General features: G+C 46.7%; 1 protein-coding gene across 1 annotated transcript in view; it reads right to left on the reverse strand.

Moving 5' to 3' along the window:
* ANKRD29 (ankyrin repeat domain 29) overlaps positions 1-19,732 on the reverse strand; it is a 368,662-nt gene that overhangs the window by 201,058 nt on the left and 147,872 nt on the right. Inside the window, exon 3 of the mRNA XM_086966940.1 lies at positions 7,003-7,101. Coding sequence (XP_086823066.1) covers positions 7,003-7,101 — 99 coding nt within the window. The remainder of the gene's footprint in view (positions 1-7,002; positions 7,102-19,732) is intronic.

Genomic DNA, 19,732 nt, shown 5'->3' on the forward strand with positions numbered 1-19,732 from the left:
ACAACTTCATCTAACTTGCCTTGGTTTAATAAACTATTTCATATCAAAAGAGCAGGGAAGAAGCTTTGGTGAGCTTTCCCCCTTGAGTGACCCACATAAGATGGAGATAAAAACCCAAGTGAGCCCTCTCAATCTGAAACCGCAGTGCAGAAATTAATATGAAAGCCTGAGAAAAATGCCTAATTTCCTTTAATTATGCCGCAAATATTGGCCAGGTGGCTCATGGAACAAGAACGGTGATGGATTAAACCCAGATCTGTTGACTTGGTGTGAGTGTTTGATTGGTTCAGATGCTCCGTCCATCACCACCCCCTTTTGTACCACTTTGTTAGCCATAAGTTGGCAGGGCATGCTCAGACGTGAGTCCCTTGCTCACTTTGCCACTGGATTCAAGCAAGCCTGGCTGAAGACGGCTGTAATGCCAGAAACCGGTCCTAGGAAGCTTGAATCCGGGTCCAGGGAAGGCATGGCTTGGCAGTTTGGGCTGGTCTGTTCCCCTGAGGCACATGGTCAGACTGATTTGCATGTGGCCATGTCTGAACTGGGGTGGCAGAGTGGGCTCAAGAACGGTGATGGATTAAACCCAGATCTGTTGACTGGGTGTGAGTGTTTGATTGGTTCAGATGCTCCGTCCATCACCACCCCCTTTTGTACCGCTTTGTTCACCATAAGTTGGCAGGGCATGCTCAGACATGAGTCCCTTGCTCACTTTGCCACTGGATTCAAGCAAGCCTGGCTGAAGATGACTGTAATGCCAGAAACCGGTCCTAGGAAGCTTGAATCCAGTCCAGGGAAGGCATGGCTTGGCAGTTCGGGCTGGACTGTTCCCATGAGGCACATGGTCAGACTGATTTGCATATGGCCATGTCTAAACTGGGGTGGCAGAGTGCACTAAAGAACGGTGATGGATTAAACCCATATCTGTTGACTGGGTGTGAGTGTTTGATTGGTTCAGATGCTCCGTCCATCACCATACCCTTTTGTACCGCTTTGTTCACCATAAGTTGGCAGGGCATGCTCAGACGTGAGTCCCTTGCTCACTTTGCCACTGGATTCAAGCAAGCCTGGCTGAAGACGGCTGTAATGCCAGAAAACGGTCCTAGAAAGTTTGAATCCGGTCCAGGGAAGGTATGGCTTGGCAGATCGGGCTGGTCTGTTCCCCTGAGGCACAGGGTCAGACTGATTTGCATATGGCCATGTCTGAACTGGGGTGGCAGAGTGGGCTCAAGAACGGTGATGAATTAAACCCAGATCTGTTGACTGGGTGTGAGTGTTTGATTGGTTCAGATGCTCCGTCCATCACCACCCCTTTTGTACCGCTTTGTTCACCATAAGTTGGCAGGGCATGCTCAGTCGTGAGTCCCTTGCTCACTTTGCCACTGGATTCAAGCAAGCCTGGCTGAAGACAGCTGTAATGCCAGAAAACGGTCCTAGAAAGTTTGAACCCGGTCCAGGGAAGGTATGGCTTGGCAGTTCGGGCTGGTCTGTTCCCCTGAGGCACAGGGTCAGACTGATTTGCATATGGCCATGTCTGAACTGGGGTGGCAGAGTGGGCTCAAGAACGGTGATGGATTAAACCCAGATCTGTTGACTTGGTGTGAGTGTTTCATTGGTTCAGCTGCTCCGTCCATCACCACCCCCTTTTGTACCGCTTTGTTCGCCATAAGTTGGCAGGGCATGCTCAGACATGAGTCCCTTGCTCACTTTGCCACTGGATTCAAGCAAGCCTGGCTGAAGACAGCTGTAATGCCAGAAACTGGTCCTAGGAAGCTTGAATCCGGTCCAGGGAAGGCATGGCTTGGCAGTTCGGGCTGGACTGTTCCCATGAGGCACAGGGTCAGTCTGATTTGCATATGGCCATGTCTGAACTGGGGTGGCAGAGTGGGCTAAAAGAACGGTGATGGATTAAACCCAGATCTGTTGACTTGGTGTGAGTGTTTGATTGGTTCAGATGATCCGTCCATCGCCACCCCCTTTTGTACCGCTTTGTTCGCCATAAGTTGGCAGGGCATGCTCAGACATGAGTCCTTTGCACACTTTGCCACTGGATTCGAGCAAGCCTGGCTGAAGACAGCTGTAATGCCAGAAACCGGTCCTAGGAAGCTTGAATCCGGTGTAGGGAAGGCATGGCTTGGCAGTTCGGGCTGGACTGTTCCCATGAGGCACAGGGTCAGACTGATTTGCATATGGCCATGTGAGGTTCCGTGAATTCTGAACCCGTTTTTATAAAGGTCATGGTTTCGTTACGAATTTGATAGTAGCGAACCGTAACTAGTGAGTTTGGCAAGTACGAGTGATTTCGTCATGTTAGACCGATGGATTCACGATGTATTTAGGGATTTCGTTCTGAACCCTGGGTTCCATTTTGTGCATGGCAGCCATTTCGTGGTTGCCCTCACATAGGCCGATGACTGCGGCCGAACGAGTCTTTAGTACACGTTAGCTCGAGTTCGTGCTGACCTCTAGATGAATCGAGTGAGCTGATCTCGTTGCCTGAAGCTATCTTGCTAAGCCAGTTTCTTGCCCGATAGCTGATCAAGATTGAGGATCAGAGCACAGGACATTGTAAAGTTTGGTATGCACACACACACCCCTTATCCTACTTCTCATCTGTTTCTGCCCCTTCCTTTATGGCCTCTTTTATGATATGGGTTGTGGTCTTTTATTATGGGTTTGTCCGGCCTGTTCAAAAAGGAATGTTGGGCTTTCCTGTGTAATTAATGGTGGGCTGGACAACTGAAAAGTGGGTTTGTCGTCATGCGATACCTTTTTGCAATAATGCCTATGATTGGACAAATTGTAAATAGTGGGTGTTTGTCCGGAATGTGATTTTTGGCATAAAAGATGATGTCTCGCCTTACGAATTTGAGCAGTCTCCGACGAATATACCTGTGTTGTACTTCGTGGACTTCTGTTCCTGGTTGCAGCCAATAAATTTGATCTTTGACGCCACCGAGAAGTATCCCGTGTCTCTGTATTCTAAGACAGATGAACCCGAAGACTTTGGGCGTGCCCCTGGCGCCCGGTTTTATAACCCGTTTCTTCACATGTCTGAACTGGGGTGGCAGTGTGGGCTAAAGAACGGTGATGGATTAAACCCAGATCTGTTGACTGGGTGTGAGTGTTTGACTGGTTCAGATGCTCCGTCCATCCCCACCCCCTTTTGTTCCTATAGTTGTATAGCAGCCAAAAATTGACCTGGGAGGTCCTAGGTTGAAACTGCACCTCTCACATTGCAGTCCCTGCCTACTGTGACTGGAAATTATGGTTGTTGCATCAGCACACTGGTGAAATGAGTTTGGACCACACTTGTCTGAATCAATATGCAAAACCCCATACATTTGATCAAAGAACTACCAGAACCCAGGTGAGAACATTAGGGAGGATTTTGTCGTAAAATAATGTCCTGTTTTTCATCCAGGAGAGGTATCTATGAGGTGGGCGAGCACGGCTCACGGATAAGTGGCCATATTAGAATGCATGCTCGTGCGTCTCTCACATGCAAAGCATTGTTAGGTCCTGTTTACCTACGTGCCTAATGCCCATTCTCATGTATAAAAGCTTCAGATGACAGAACAATCCTGATTCAAACTACATACGACCCATATTAAAAAGATTCTGAATTTTTAAGAGTCACTTTTGACTATGGGATTTTGAATCAATAAATGGATTATGAATCGTCAGTGAATGGAATTTTCCGATTAATTACAATTATGCTGCAAATACCGACCAGTTGGCTCATAGAACAAGAGTACATCTCAGGTGCCACTCTGGTGATGAACACCATAGGTTATTCTCTAGATTACACTTATGGTAACACAGGATGATGGGTTAGAGATGGAGCCAGGAGCGTGACTGCCACAGAGCTGTAAAAGATACTGAAGCATTCACAGATTGATGTGCACTTCTTTACCTGGCAGTGCCTACACTTCAGGATGACTTAAAAACAAAGAACAGCTCATCATCTCTTGCCATTACAGTGGTTTACATTTTGGACAGGTGCACGTGTAAGTGCAGAATGCCGTCTCTCACAGTAAAGAAGCGAGCTGACTCATTGTCCCATGTTGTGTGCTGTCGTGGGTGGAATAAAAAGTGAATGACACAACAAAAGACCAATGGATGTGGAGGGCTTTCAACTAAGTATAATATACATCTCATGAGATATTTTAAGAAATGACCTAGCAACTCAACTGTGATAACTTATTACAGTTGAGTTATGACATCACAATGCTTGCTGCGAGAGCCAGCAGCCCAGGGGAAAGACAGTTCAGGCCACAAGGCATTAGTAAAAAAAGCTGTTTAAAGAATGAAAACAAAATATTGCTTTTTTTTCTGCTCTGATATTTATTGGAACATGATTATTTTTTTGCACTCCTTAGATAATTTTAGAAAAGTTCAGAGCTACTCTGCCTTTGTTTAAAAATCTGACATGTCAAACTCATTCAGATATCTTTTTGTAATAAATATATAACAGTTTTTTTTTATGTGTTTAATTTTGCACAAGAGATTCTCATTGTATTCATGTTTACACACATGCTCTTTTCTTGATATGAAAGAGCTATGCACCTAGGATTTAAGGGGTTTGTGGGAATAGTGATTGAGTGACCATTTATTATAAGTAATAAAGTACCCTGCTGTACATGATAAGGATATTACAAGTCACCTCGGAGTTCAATAACCTTATAAAGGAACTCTTGGGTGACTTGCAATATCCGTATAATGTAAGCCACGGGGTGCTTTATCCCACATATAATTGTACTACAATCAAAAGGTCTTGCTAACACTAAATCTAAAAATGTGTCAAATACACATTCTGTTAGTGCAATTACATCTCTGAAACAGAGGCTGAGAGCACATATAATCAAGAACAATAACCTACACCCCTAGATTAATGTCAAGCATAGAACATAACTAGATTATCTAATATTTTGTTATTGGGTATCTGTATGGTACCATTAACACAAAAAACGATCATCCTAGCCTGTGAGGGATCTGTAAACAAATAAATGTGAATCTTGCTCTTTTTGATTATGACATAAGTTGGTACTTTCAGTGATAGGCAGTGGAATAGACCAAGTTCCAAGTAATTTGTGAACGGTTTCAATGGTGTTAAAGTTAATATTGATAAAATGGATAAGATGTATTGAAATAATAATTTAGTCAGTCAAAAGGCATGGCCTAGTTTTCAAACTCCAAACAAATATAAGAATGAATTTAATAAGTTACTTATGATAAACTAGAAAGTAATGTGAAGATAGACAGTGAATATCTGGATCGATTACATAAAAATATTGGCAAAATCAATCTGGTAAAAACTATGATAATTCCAGCTAATATTTTATTCTTACAAGCCTTCCTAATCTAACCCAATTATTTTTTATTCATAAAGTGTATCTGTTAGGAAGAATATGGAGGCTCTTTAAGAGAATTATATTAAAAATGCTTCGCTTTAGGTGCTCTCCTTAGCTGCACATAAAATACTATTACATTAACTGATATAATTCAGAAAACTTACCAGTAGCGTCTGCTACTGGACGGGAGTGGTGGGGCAGGGAGGGGGGAAATAAAAAAGATTTTTTTTTTTAAACACACCTACCTGCCGCCTCTCCTCCGTCCTCTTCACCTCCAACCGGCCACCGCCTTTTCTCTGTCATCTTCATTTCAAGTCCGGCAGCAGGAAGCACCTGAGTTCCCAGGCTACCCACAGCCAATCACAACCCTGCAATGCAGCGTTGTGATTGGTCTGAGCGCCATGGTTCGGTACTCAGACATGCAGTGGGAGCCTAGCCTGGTTGGAAAACATGCAAAGTGTGCATGAGGCTTTGGCCGTCCCGAGAAGGCCGGCCAAAGTATCATGCACATTTACAGAGTGCGCGCACCACTCCTCCCCCTGGAGTGTTCTAGCATCACAGAGCCCAGCTCCGCCCACACATAACCATCATTTTATTCTTCTTCTTCTTGAACTGCTCAGAGAGCAGTGGGGCACACTCCTCTGTCTTAGCGGAGGAGCCGCCGCTGAAACTTACTTGAAAAGTGGCCACATATATATGTTTTTGTTTATGGCTTATGAATTTCCAGTAAAGAATTCACTCAATACTGTGTGATATTTAACACATCAAAACATATGAAACTGTATTTGCAGTTTCAAGTAGCGGATCAAGGGTTGATTTCTTTTGTAGACCTAAATAATCCAGTGTCCTTTCCCTAAATCGCTAGGAAAATGAAAAGAGTGCAGTCCACTGGAATAGATACCATTGTTTAGTACTCATTGTGTAGAGAGAAATAATGATGCCAATTATTTTTTTCTAGGAACAATTTTGGAAAGACTCTTGAAACCTGCATGTTGGTTTAAAGTTACCTCCTTTTTAAATTTGATATCAAACCTATTGGTCATGAATCATCATTGGCGGTGCACACGGTTTAAAGTTAGACATGTTGTGAGTCTCATGTCTTGACTTAAAATAGCAGATTTTCTACCTTTCAATGCACGAAAAACAAGTTTTAATTAAAAGGGAGGAGACTCATATTGAATGGCCTGGTTGCTTGCTTGTCTTTGTGTTAATACCGTTAGATATATAAGAGAGTTTTTAAATAATAGACATTTTATACAAAAACTATCCACTGATGTAATGAGCATTCTTTGCTGTTGGTACCAGGTATTTTCATTTTTTACTTGAGTATTATACATGTTCTTTCAAAATAATAAGTAATTTCTCTTTCTCTATGCTGGCTCTCTCTTTTGGCCACGGTTTGAATGCCAAGATTGTTATGAGTTTTTTATTGTATTTCGTTTACACCCGAGTGAAGAGTTTCTTTTGTAATAGTTTACGTAAATTATCACAGCTTGTTTCTTTAGACTCTAAACCCTTTCATTAATGTGTCTAGTAAAAAGAAACACATTCATAAACATAAAAGAAAGAACAGTTTTTTTAACTCAAGCACAATTCTATAGAGTTGTGTCACAAAGGAGGTATAAATATTAAGAGGCGAAATTTGTCCTACCTCTCTGTGTAGATTAACATCAGCTCCTTGTAAGACTAATTCCCGGACACAGTCTAAGTGGCCAGAGTACGAGGCAACCATGAGGGCCGACGAGCCAAGCTGGGCATGGGAACAAACAAAGTGTACTTTACACAATGGAAGTGGAGGAATTCAATCATTTATTTAGCAGAGCTCAGACACATTTTAAAAAGGATTCAACATGAAGCATTCCCTCTTTGTAACAGCGTCATTCTTCTTACCTTTAGGCAACAAAATAATAATCATAATCTCCTTCTCCATTCTTTAAAAGCAAGGAACACACGCACACACGTGTAACTGCGTGAACTCACATGTTTACAAAATATACTTACATGCAAAAAAAGTAAACACACACTAGCGCCTGCACACATACAGTCACATGCAGCTAAGGTTCACACACACACAAAGAAGAGAATGTACACACAGACACACACAATCGCATTGAAGACAATAACAATTCAAGGTCAAGGTCACGGAAAGCTTTATTCGACTGCATTTTTTAACAATCATAAAAGCTCACAAATTCATAAAATTTCAAACAGTTCGTAAAATTACACACAAACAAAATAGCACAAATTTAACATACATATAAAATTCAAGGGTCGATGATAAAAAACCATCTAAAAAGCGGCAAATGCCCATACAATTAGAATTTATCATTTATAATACTTTTTCTTTGATGGAGTACTTTCTTCAAGAACATTGCTAGGCACCAAGCTACATGTTCATTCTCCAAAAACTGAAGTTTAATCAGTGCCGCGTGGCATTGCCTCAACCTTTGATATCTGAAAAGGGGAAGAATCCATACTTTCCTTAACTCTGTATAAAATGTACAAAATAAAACTAACTGAACGGTGGACTGATCAGAATGATTGTCACACGGACATAATTGCAGTTTCTGTGACCAGTCATTCACTTTCGGGAAGGTCACGAGTCTGTGGACAGTACCCAGCCTAAAAGATCTGGTTAGTAGCCGCCTATCAACCACTCCAGCTACAAATGTTAAATATGGTTCCATGCCAAAAGTTGTTATAAGTAGCTGGAGTTGTTTAACACTAGGCTTTAAAAGCTCTTCTGACATTCTTATTGTGACCAGTAACTGGAGTCCCTCCTTTTTTAGATCCTTTCTAGTGATTGCCTGCATGGATCTTGGGTCAGAGAAATATTCTGCGCGCCCTAAGTCATTCATGAGGTCAAGCACATACCAAAGCCACAAAATCTTTAAAACCCCCTCCAATTTAAGACAATCCAATAAGATCTCTGTGTTTAACTTGGTTTGTTCTTTTAACCATATCCTGTGCCACAGAAGAATGGGTTCCAGTTTTATAAGGTCAGAGATGAAGGGAAGGCCCAACTCATTGTGGCTGGCATAAGAAGAGGTACTGGCTGGGACTGAAATAATATATCTTAAAAAGAGTTTTCTACAACTTGGATCGAGTGAGTATTAACAAAACCTCAGATGCCCGTCCAACACATTGCAGTTGTAGTGCATTTGGCTTTATAAATTTGGATGAGCTCACCTGGAGGTTTCCTGCTTAGCTTCTTAGAGAAAGAAGCCAGGGCAGGTGTTGTCTTAGTAAGCACCAGTTTTTTCGCAGATATAGCTTGAGCCCATGAATCGCCTTGGCTAAATAAAATGCTGAGGTATGAAAAACTCTTTGTCTGTGCTATCTTCTGCCCATCCACAAACCGACCTCTTGACCTTTGACTTCCACAACTCATTGTATAAGTCTCCGATTTATTAATAGAGAGACCTAGATCCTTCATAAAGTCAGTAAAATTGTCCAGGACCCTCTGGAGACCAATTTGTATTCTAGATATTAAAACTGTGTCGTCCGCGTAGAGGAGGGCCGGTATGGGATGTCTCCCCACTAAAGGAAAATCTTGATTATTCCTAAGCAGTGCTTGGTCCAGTCCATTAATGTAAAGATTAAAAAGAGAGGGGGCCATGACACAACCTTGCCTGACCCCCCTGCTGATGGGAAAGGGAGCTGTGCGATCACCACCCAATCCATAACACACACTTGCTGTTGCACCACTGTACAGATGCCTCAAAAAAAGAATAATATCGGGGTCAACCCCTGCAATTTCTTAAACCTCCCACAGTCTGCCATGTCTTACAGAATCGAAGGCTGCCGTGAGGTCCACAAATGCCAGAAACAGGCTTTCCTTCTTCGCTCTCGTGCATTTCCCCACTAGTAAAGCCAGGTTTACACTCTGCTCTATCGTTACCAGCCCCTCTTGACACCCATACTGTATGTCTGATAGTATCCGACTGTCTTCTGCCCATGCTTGTAGGCGCTCCAATATAACTCGCCCTGCTACTTTTAATATGGCGTCCTATAGCGAGATGGGCCTATAGCACCCCGGATCATTGCGGTCCCCTTTCTTAAAAATTTGGACAATGACAGATTCCACCCAAGTCTTTGGCATAGAGCCCAAACAACTAGTGTTAATAACTTGGGTGACTATGGGCCCCCAGAGAGGAATATTTGACTTGAACAGGTCCACTGGTACTCCTTATGGCCGGGAGCTTTGCCTCTCTGGCTCACTGAGAGAGCTCTATCCACCTCTTCCACCGTGAACAGCAGATCTACTCTATCAATATTGTCCTCTGACATATCACTAACTAGTAAGTTAAGGGACTCCTGCCCGTTGTACACCTTTAAATAGTGTCTAACCAAGGACTCCTCAGGTATAGCAATTTGAAAAGCTGGACCACCCGCAGGTTGTAAAAACTGCGTTTTCACTGCTCTCCAGAAAGCGGCACTATCTTCCTGTAGTGCCGCACTATGAAGGGATTCCCAGGCTTCCCTTCTCATTGCACTTCTTCTTTCCTTGAGGGCCAGCCTATAATCCATTCTTGCTTGCCTGAGATTATAGGGGATTCTGGGTTGCCTATGTAACTCATTTTTAGGGTTAGTGTATGCTTGTGTTCATTTACTATGGAACCACCCCTGTCTTTTAATTTTATTACTAAGTTGAACAAATAATAGCTCCCTGACCCCTGTTAATAATATCTGAAAAGATGTTAAAATGCTGTTGTGGGAAACTGAATTGCTCAAACAAATATCAAAGGCGGATTTGTACTTTGTAACTAGTTGTTTTGTGACCTCACCGGGATCCACCTTTGACTACCTTAATGTGTAGCTATTGATTTTATCACGTGTTTCACTTCCAGTGGCTCCTATAGTGTCGTCCACCCTATCAGACCTTAATGATGGCAAGCTAATATTTAAGCATAGGGGAAAGTGATCACTCATTGGGTTATCATCAACGATGAAAGAGTTCAGCCTGGATGCATAGTTACGGGATGACAGTATGCAATCTATGGTTGAGGATAAACCTCTTCCATTAAATGTATAGGGCATAGGGATAGGACTGGCTAGTAGATCATTTACAAAACCCAACTCAGAGCTTGAAATTAGATCATTAAACATTTCCCCTACCCGTGCGTGACAGGAATGAGTATTGCATATGCCCTCATCATCTTTAAAACCACAGATTCTACTGTCCTCGTGCGGGTTTAAGGAACAGTTGAAATCCCCCAGAAGGATTGTCATTGTGTCTTTTGCACTAGCATTACAGACTGAATTAAGGTCACTGCCCATGTTTTTTCACAACCTTTTCAAGCTCATCTGGTAGAATGTTATTATAGAAATTAACCAATATGGTACAATGAGTCAAACTTTGGTGTAGTTTGATCAGTTGATAATAACTGTCCCCCAACTTGATTCCACTTTGTCTATTGCCAACTTGTTTGATATATATGTGCAAAGCCCTTCCTTAGCTCTGCCCCCTAGTCTTCTCACTCCTTGAGTGTGAAATGTTCTAAATCCATTGATATGAATTGGTTCTCTAGTCCATGTTTCCTGGAAGCAGAGTATATCAGGGTTTAGAATTAAATCACACCAAGTTTGATTATCTTATTGAGCAATCCTGCTATGTTCCAGGGAATAATTTTACAAAGGGAATGCTCAAGGTTAGGCCGGGGTCTAGTTGGGGCTTTAATAAGAGGTATGGGGTTCATTATTCCCGTGCTAGAAATAACTTGAGATAGGGGCTCACACAGATCGGTGGGTGGGGATAAACTTCTAGTGCTAATCTCTCTCTCACACGTTTCCCTCTCATTTACGGCAGGTGGTAGCCTGAGCACTGGTTCGTCGTGATCTAAGATGCTACTATTTAATGATGTTACATAACCACAATCCCTCATTAGGCCCTCATCTTGGTTCGAATACCTCCTTGATGGTGCAAATCAATTGTTGTCCTCTAAGGTGATTCCTGTCCTGTCGCTTAATAAGTGTAGTGACCTATTCCTCAGTGTTGACCAGTGTTCCATATCCACAGGTGACAGGGGGGGGGGGGGAATATTGGCCAGCACAATTGTGTGCAGAGTTACTTCCAGAGGAAGATGCAGGTTACTTGGGATTAACGGGTTGCCCCTGGGTCGGTTCGTGCGTTGTGAATCACTTAGAGGCTGATATTCCTCATTACACTTATAGTTGACCCTAGCAGGGAGGATATCCCTCTGGGTATTTAGCCAATGGTCATGTCCTCTGATTATACCTTGTGCAGGCTCTAATTGCTTGCCAGTGGGGGTAACTTCTCTTGTGTGCGACACCCCTGCATGATCTGAGTTGTCAGTTTTACGAGGAGGATTGTGTAGAGGTTGCTGGGGGCAATCCCAGTCTTGTCTCTAGGTATCAGGCCCACATTCCCATCAGGCAGGGGAGCCTTAGTTCTGCATTGACAGGTCTGGGGTAGAGATAGGGAGGAGCTGCTGACGATACTTTCAATTTTGCTTAGGCTAGCCTCCAAATGGGATAATTTAAGCACCAATAGATTCAAAAGGGCTAAAACAGTCCTTTGCAGCTTTTTTCAGAATTGCACATTTTCAATGTCCTCAGCTAAGCTTGAGGCTTTTGGTGCAAGATCCCTTTGGGCCAAATTATGACCTGGGCTATGGTCCCTCTCTACAGTCTTTTGTTTGCGAAGGGGTTATTTTGAATATTAGGACCCTGTCCCTTTCTTTTCTTTGGTGGTGGTGCTGAGTTGCTCTCTTGGCTGATTGCAACTTTCTGTCCCCTAGTTACTACATTCGGCCTCGTTTGGCTGTCACATATTTCATTAACATCAGCAGGTTCTAGTTCAGAAGCTGATGTGTGCGATATGTGCAAATCATTAGATGTAGGAGACTTAGGTTTAGAGTTGATGTCTTCAACGGGGACATTTATAACCGAGTACCTTGGAGGAGGGCAGCTTGACTCTAATGATAATCTGCGCTCAGTAAGGGCAATTTCACGTATCAGTACTGATTCGGCCCTTAGTAGGAAAGCATCCAAGGCCCCTACAACTCCTTGCCCTGTTTGCAATTTGTGCTTGCTCATGGTTTGCTCCCCTGTCACACACTCAATACAGTATAATACAAGCTTTAGTAATGAGCGGTATATTAGTCATCAGTATCTTAATGTCGCAATTCAACAAGCGTCCGTGTAAATCCACTAGTCCTGTAAATGTCAATAACTGGGCCCAGCCTAGCCTCCTTCGGCCTCTGATGGGCTCAGACGGGCTACCCTTGACATGGGCTTCGCCTGGGCATGGCCCGAGCGCGCCCATGTGGGTCCCACGCTGCGGAAGCCCTAGCCTCCTTTAATGCGCCTCCTAGCGCGTCTGTTGACGGATGCGGCGTGCACGCCGCTTGCGCTGCTGGGTGGTGTAGACCTCACCACTCGTGGCACTGGTGAAGAAGACCTGTGGCAGGCATGGGTGGCAATAGAGTCCGGCTCCGAGCACTGGCGGGTGTTCTCGCCTGGATAAGATCACCAAGAACAGGTCAACGTCCCCACTTCCCTTCTAACCGAAGGCGCTCTGCCGTGGTCCACGTGGTATTGGACTGGGGCCTTCAGAGCATGTTTCAAGATGGCTGTCGCAATTGTCCCCATCTACTTCTACACACAATCCCACTGAAGACAATAACAATTCGAAATATACCTCCTCACACAATTCCAGGCAGTCTACTTTAGCAGAATTTGAATACTCAAGACATATTTACAACAAAATGACGCAGCGTGGAGCTGCAAGCCAATTTGCCTGCCTGAGCAGCGTCATTTTAAAAGCACAGGGATGTGTCATATTTCCAATATGAGGCATCTCTGTGCTTTCCATTGTGCTGGTGCACAATTGGCTGCAACGTGCCAATGCAGGCACCCATGACCCATGGCTGCGTTCCGGGAATGATTGTTTTTGTTCAGGAAGGGGAAACTTCCTGCACAAAAACAATCACAAGAGGCTTTTTCCTGCATGATGCAGCACGCATAGAAAGAGGAAAGTATTACTCCTTGTTGCCCCTCCTTACGCCTCCCCTGGGGAGGAGCAGGATTCTGATGCCTTCCAGGTGTACAAAATGTTGTAAATCGGGGCATATTGCAGAATCGATAGGTGTTGCATGGGAACACCTACAGCAACACCCATGGTACGCGCTTTTCACGCAATGTAATGCGTGAAAAAGGGCCAAATTTACAATGCCATAAAAAGTCAAGCAGGGTGGCAATTGAGTTGCCTTGTAAATATGGGGCAGCACGCTGCACCGCCGGTGCGTCAAAAAAAGTGAGGCAGTGGCCTCGCAAAGGGCTTGTAAATAAGCCCCCTAGATATGTAGACTTATCTGAGATACATTTGCCCTTTTTAAAGTCTTGTTTCCTGGTTTAAAACAGTCTGGCCAATCAAAACAAATCTAATTTATGCTACTGTGTGTGTTACAATGCATTTATAAAGATATTAGCACTATCGCCGATCAGTTACACACGAGGGTATAATATACATTACCGTTACTTTTACAGTTGTACAGTATATGCTGTCACTTTTTTTTTTAAACCGATTTTTATTGGTATAGAAAAAAAACATAGCGTAGCCACACTTTCAACTGTACAATATATATAAATGCACTTACATCGCAGTTCGTCCAATCGAACAAGATATTAACTGTTATGAACGACAAAAGCCAATAACATAACACATATAGAAACACATCTTTGCAAGTAAAGATAGGTGCATGTGAATGAAGGCTCAAGGGATCAGAGAATTGAAATTTGCCATGAGAGGCAGAATAGGCATTGAAAGATGGACGAATAAAAAGTGAGCAGACAAACATCCGTCCCCCCACCCCTCTCTCGTGGCATATCTCCCCCCACCCCTCCCCCTCAAGAAGTTGATGAATCAAGTAATGGCGACCAAATAAGGAACAAGAAAATACATATCCCAGAGGGTACAACATGGCAGAAGTCAAGTTCAGTGATGGAACTTTTCAGTAATTCAGGGGAGTCACAAATACAGCTCTCCCACATTGCCCATCACACCATGTCCACCTGCGCAGCCTTCAGTCCTCAGGACCCTCAGTGTTTTTCCATAGCATAGTGATTTTGGCCCTTAGCCAACACTAGAGCTAGGTCAATAAAGTGAGGAGTGACTGTACTTGGATGGACAAGGGTACTAGATGCCCAGGAGGCAAAACCGGGGGAAGGAGTCAGAGCGCGGTCAGTGGTTTCTGCCAACAGATGCACTACCACAGAGTAATAGAAGGTTAAGTGGAGGCAAATTGAGGATGTCTCCCGAAGTGACTCTCCAGTGAGGGCAGTCGGGCAACGTGGGGGTAAAATATATAGTAGCCTTGGAAGATGTGAGATGTGCAAGATGGAGGACATACAAATGGATTTGCTTAATGTGAGCATTGCAAGAGATTTTGGGTGCCCCTTCCCACATGCTGGCCCACTCTCCATCTGAGATGGAAGCTCCTAGATCCTCCTACCAACGACCCCAAAGCACTGCTAGTGGGGAGCAGGCCTCATTCCTTAGGGCCATATAAAGATCAAAAAGCAGACACCGGACTTTGGAGGTGTCACAAACGAAACAACAGCTTAGGAAGGGTGATGGCTCTACTCCAGGCTGGCCCCAAATTGTGTGTATAGCCACCGTCAAAATGTCGTACAGCAGAAATTGTCCCACTGGAATATATTAGTCTGTGCATAAGTGATCAAATGGCCATCAACAAACCCACTGTGACCAATTCCGCAGCCTCACATTCCAGCAAGCGACCCTCTTCAATTTTCGATAGTTGTGTGAACAATGCCCACAACTGTAAATCAAGGGGAATATGGCGATCGTACACGCGCCCTAGTGAGAATGCGAGTCCAGCATTACCGGAGGACTGTCATGATGACCTTTATGGATGGCTCGTCTCGGATTAAGTATCAGGGTAGCAAGCTGCTGTGAGTTAGGTAGTTCTGGTAACCGCAGCAATCTTGGGGCGCTCCATCTCAAGAACCAGCCCACATACCACTGTAGTTGGGTTTTTAAGAAGTATAGATAGAAGTTAGGGGCATTCCTTCCCCGTCCGTCGTTGCATGTTGCAATTTGGTTAAGGCTACACGGCACCGATCCTTATACAAATAAGGTTGAGAAGGATAGAGTTGAGCGCCTGGAACGTGGCCCGCGGATTCATCAAAGGGAGCACCACAAAGCAATATAGGAGGCAAGGTAACGCCATCATCTTAGCCACTGCAATGTAGCCCACTACAGATAGGGGTAAGGCCTTCAAAAATACCACACTCTGCTAAGTGTGACTTGTTCGAGTTTACAGGGATGTAGCCAATGAGTGGTTAGGGAACTGCAATAATGGCACACACCAATTAGATATAACTTACTTGATAGCCACAAACATTTATCAATGCATTTCCTGCACCTTTCAGCGGCGGGGAGCGGGGAGGTGGCGGGGGCACAGCAGGAAAAACGGCGGGAAAAACGGCGGGAAAAACGGCGGACTGGGCAAGAGACTGACAAAAAGATATAAAGGCTGGGCAAAGCAGGGGAAGCAGCCCCAACACAGGGGGGACAGACAAGAGTGCAGAGGCAGGAGCAACGAGCAAAAGGTCACGCAGGCAGCAGGAAGCGGCGCTGCGATCCAGAAGTTGAGACCACGCCTCGTGGTCAGGGGCACAGCTGCGAGCAGCGGCGGGAATGGGGCAGCTAGGGCACACCCACAGGGAGTGTGCGCAGTGCGTGGAGGAGTGACCGGCCCAGAGGCACAGAGGTCACCAATGGGTAAATAGGATATAATATAGTGGTCAAATGTGGTCTCCTCATTGGTGTCCTATCTTCATGAACTCCCTAAGGAAATTAGGTCTGGCCTTCTGTTAACTGTAGCAGAGATCAAGACATATTAAAGATCTGGTGAGAGGTCCAATGGTCCAGCCAAAAAATGGTGGGTCGATGGAATCTCAAACTTCCCCTTCTTTAACGTCATTGCTAAAATAATTCAGAAGCTCTACTACAATCAGCACCCCCTACGAGCTTAACGATAATAATGAGCATGCCGAGCACTATGAGCATACAAATGTAACTGTCTCTGCAACTGAAGTTGCACATCCTGATCAACCGAAAACAACAACGCCCACTCAATTCTCCCCTCCCCCTCAATAATTGTGAGCATGAGCCTAAAATTAGTTCCCCACCATCAATTTTCTCATGAAAGAATTAAGTGCTAAATCCACTACAAAAAGGAAATAAGGGGGGGGGGGCGGGCCCATGATGGTGACATAGGAGGTTGCAAACACTCGAGGCTCCCCGCTTTGCGCTCCCTATTCCGGCCCCTTTTGCGCTCTAACACCCTGGTTTTGCAGAAACCGAGCCAGGGGTCTGCGCAGGCCCAGGGGGAGAGTGCTGGTGCCGGTTCCGAGGCTCCCGGGTTGCTTGGTGCTCAGAGGTGGCGGATCGTTGTCAGCTGCCGCGAAATGGCAGCAGCCTGAGCTGGGGGCCGGTGAAGGTGTGCCTGGTCCTAGAGGGGGGCCCGATCGCTGAGGCGAGTCGGCGCAGCCGATTGCTGGTGGCCGGGAGGCATCAGCCGCTTGGAGCAGCTGCGGCGAGGTGTGGTGGTGACCCCGGAGCGCGGCTGGCGGCAAGGAAGAGGCCTGCGGCCGGGGTCGCGAAAATCGAGGCTCGTGGTCTGGGCCTACGGGCCCGGGCCTGGTTGGCGGCCCAGACGCGTCCCCTGGAGGCAAACGGGCACTGGGCCCGGCCCTTCACTCCGGAGGTGGCAGCAGGCAGAGAGCTGAGGGCGGAGTGTGGAGGCCATTGCGGAGGCGAGAGGAGCTTGGTGTAGGCTAGCGGGTCTGCCGGAGAGCCCCGATAGTGACAGAGCGGGAGCTGACACTGGGACGCCTGAGCCTGTCCGCCCTGTGACCGGAGATCCGGAGGTGAGGTAAGATCAGCGGGGGGAGCCGGGGGACTGGGCCCGGCTCAAGATACAATGCCGATGGGGCTGTGAGCACTGCAAGATCTGGGACCAGCAGCGACGCCATAGCAGCCGACTGGGATGGCGCGGGAGACTCCGGGCGGCCCTGATCCTTGGCTGAGCCGAGGCCCCCCTGCGATTTGGAGCGTCGTGGGCCCCGCTTCCCCGGGGGGTCAGTCGGACTTCCCATGCCTGTGGTCTGGAGGGGCTCCAGGTCTTCAACCCGTGCCCGCCTGAGAGTCAGTGGAGGGGGCCCTGAGAGACCGAAGCAGCGCCTTTCAAGGCCGAGGAGTGGGAGAGCCAGGGGTCGGCTGCCCAGCGGCGGAGTGGAGCGGAGGGCCTGTCTGCTTCTGCTCTAACGCTCCACTCGAGGCCCACAATTTGGGGAGGGCACCCCCATTGTGTCAATTTGACGCCCGACTGACCCCTCTTTGGCGAGACGACAGAACTAACCAGGGGCCCGGGGCCCGCTTTCAATTGCACTAGGGTGCCTGTCATCCTCAAGAGGACACCCGGCAGGGAAGCCTACACGCTTTTTTATCCTCCGAGACATGGGCAGTTTATGGCTAATACCAGGAAGAAGGGGGAGCGATCCCTCAAGGACATGTTCACCAATTCGCCCTCCACAGGTGAAGATGGGGGGGCATCCCCGATGACATCGCAGCCGCTGCGGGCCCTGGCGCCCACGAAAAGCCCGGTCACGAGAGTGTTCCTCGAGTCACTGTTTAACACCCTCAGGGAGGACTTTAGGTTACTAAAGCAAGATGTCGCGGGTGAGATCAAAGAAATCCGAAGGGACGTTGATGGTCTTGGGGAGCGCGTTATCGCTGACAAAGAGAGCACACATTCCACCAGCGAGGAAATAGGGGTCTTGCAACAAGAAATCATCCGTCTAAAAGATCAACATCTAGACCTTCAAGCACACGCTGAGGACCTGTAAAACCGGTCCCGGCGCAACATTTGCGTCCGTGGCATTCCGTCCAGAGAAGAGGGGTCGGACATGGTGGGCTATCTCCAAGGACTCTTCAGGGACATCTTAGGTGAGGAGGCCGACTTTGAAATACGCATTGACCGGGCGCACCGTGTGGGCCTGGACAGGAGAGCGTCGGCCCTGCCTCCAGACATTCTGGCTTTCCTCCCGGACTTTGTACTAAAGGAACGCATCCTGAGGGAAGCCAGGAAGAAACAGCCTCTCCAATATCGGGATCATCCTGTAGCCCTTTATCAGGACCTTGCATCCATAACTTTACGAAAGCGGAAAGCCTTTAAGGACATGACATTCTTCCTGATAGATAAAGGGGTGCCAATCTCCTGGGGACACCCCTTTCGCATCATTTTTAAGAGGAATGGCAAGTTACAGCAGCTGCGATCCCTTCAGAAAACCTGCGATCTGCTGGGAATCGAACGGCGTAGCCGCGAGTCCGCCCCCACTCCAACACAATGGCCGTAAAGGGATGGCTGGCAGACAGTGGGATGCCGGCGCCCTCCCAGAACTGCTTTGAAACCGGACAATCTGACGTCGACTCAAGAAAGAGAAGCAGCTTTAGAGGCGGTGAAGCTTTATACCTCCCGTCGAATGACTGTACCATAGTGACCGGGGTGTACTTAGCATGATGATCAAGCTGGCCGGGGGTGGGGGGGGAGTGGGGATGCCGTGAATCCACGTTGACCCTCATTCTTTCTACATTCCGAATGCCGGTTCTTGTGGACTTCAGGCGTTGGACAATGGTGATGGGTTTGGGTAGCTTTGTTGGGGCTAGGGTGGGCGGAGGGTTGTTGGATTTACGACGTTGGACCATGGTGACGGGTTGGGGCAGCTATGTTGGGGTAAGGGAGGGAGGAGGTGGCTGGGGGCTGTTTCGGGGGGGGCAGGGCAGGAGGGAGGATGGGGCGGGGATAGGATGGGGAGGGCGAGGGGAGGGTGGAACCGGTGTGCATCTGGGGTGAGGGGGTGTCGGGGATTGAGTACCAAGGAGATTTTGCATTGTAAGGTCCCCCATGGGTGCATCTCGCAGTTTCTTTCCCTGCCAGGCAACCCTCTACACTAGAACTAGACCCTGATCCTGTCTGATGACACAGGTCTTATCACTTAACGTAAAGGGGTTGAACAACCCAATTAGGAGGCGGGCGATCTTGAGCTACTTAGAACACTCGGGGGCCTCTATCTGTCTATTACAGGAGACACACTTACTGCCTAAGGATTGGCATAGAATGCAATCCCGAGCCTTTCCTAAGCAGCTCTATTCATCCGGACCGGACAAGCGGGGGGGGGGGTAGCTATACCCCTTGCCCGACACTTTCAGGGGCGGGTTGGGGATAGGGTGGAGGAGGTGAAAGGCAGGCTGTTGGTACACACATTTTGGGTTGGGGACACCGCCGTAGTTATTGGTTCCATCTATGCCCCTATCTCTGGACAGGGGCCAT

This window comes from Lissotriton vulgaris, chromosome 4_1, assembly GCF_964263255.1.
Source record: "Lissotriton vulgaris chromosome 4_1, aLisVul1.2, whole genome shotgun sequence".
NCBI lineage: Eukaryota > Metazoa > Chordata > Amphibia > Caudata > Salamandridae > Lissotriton > Lissotriton vulgaris.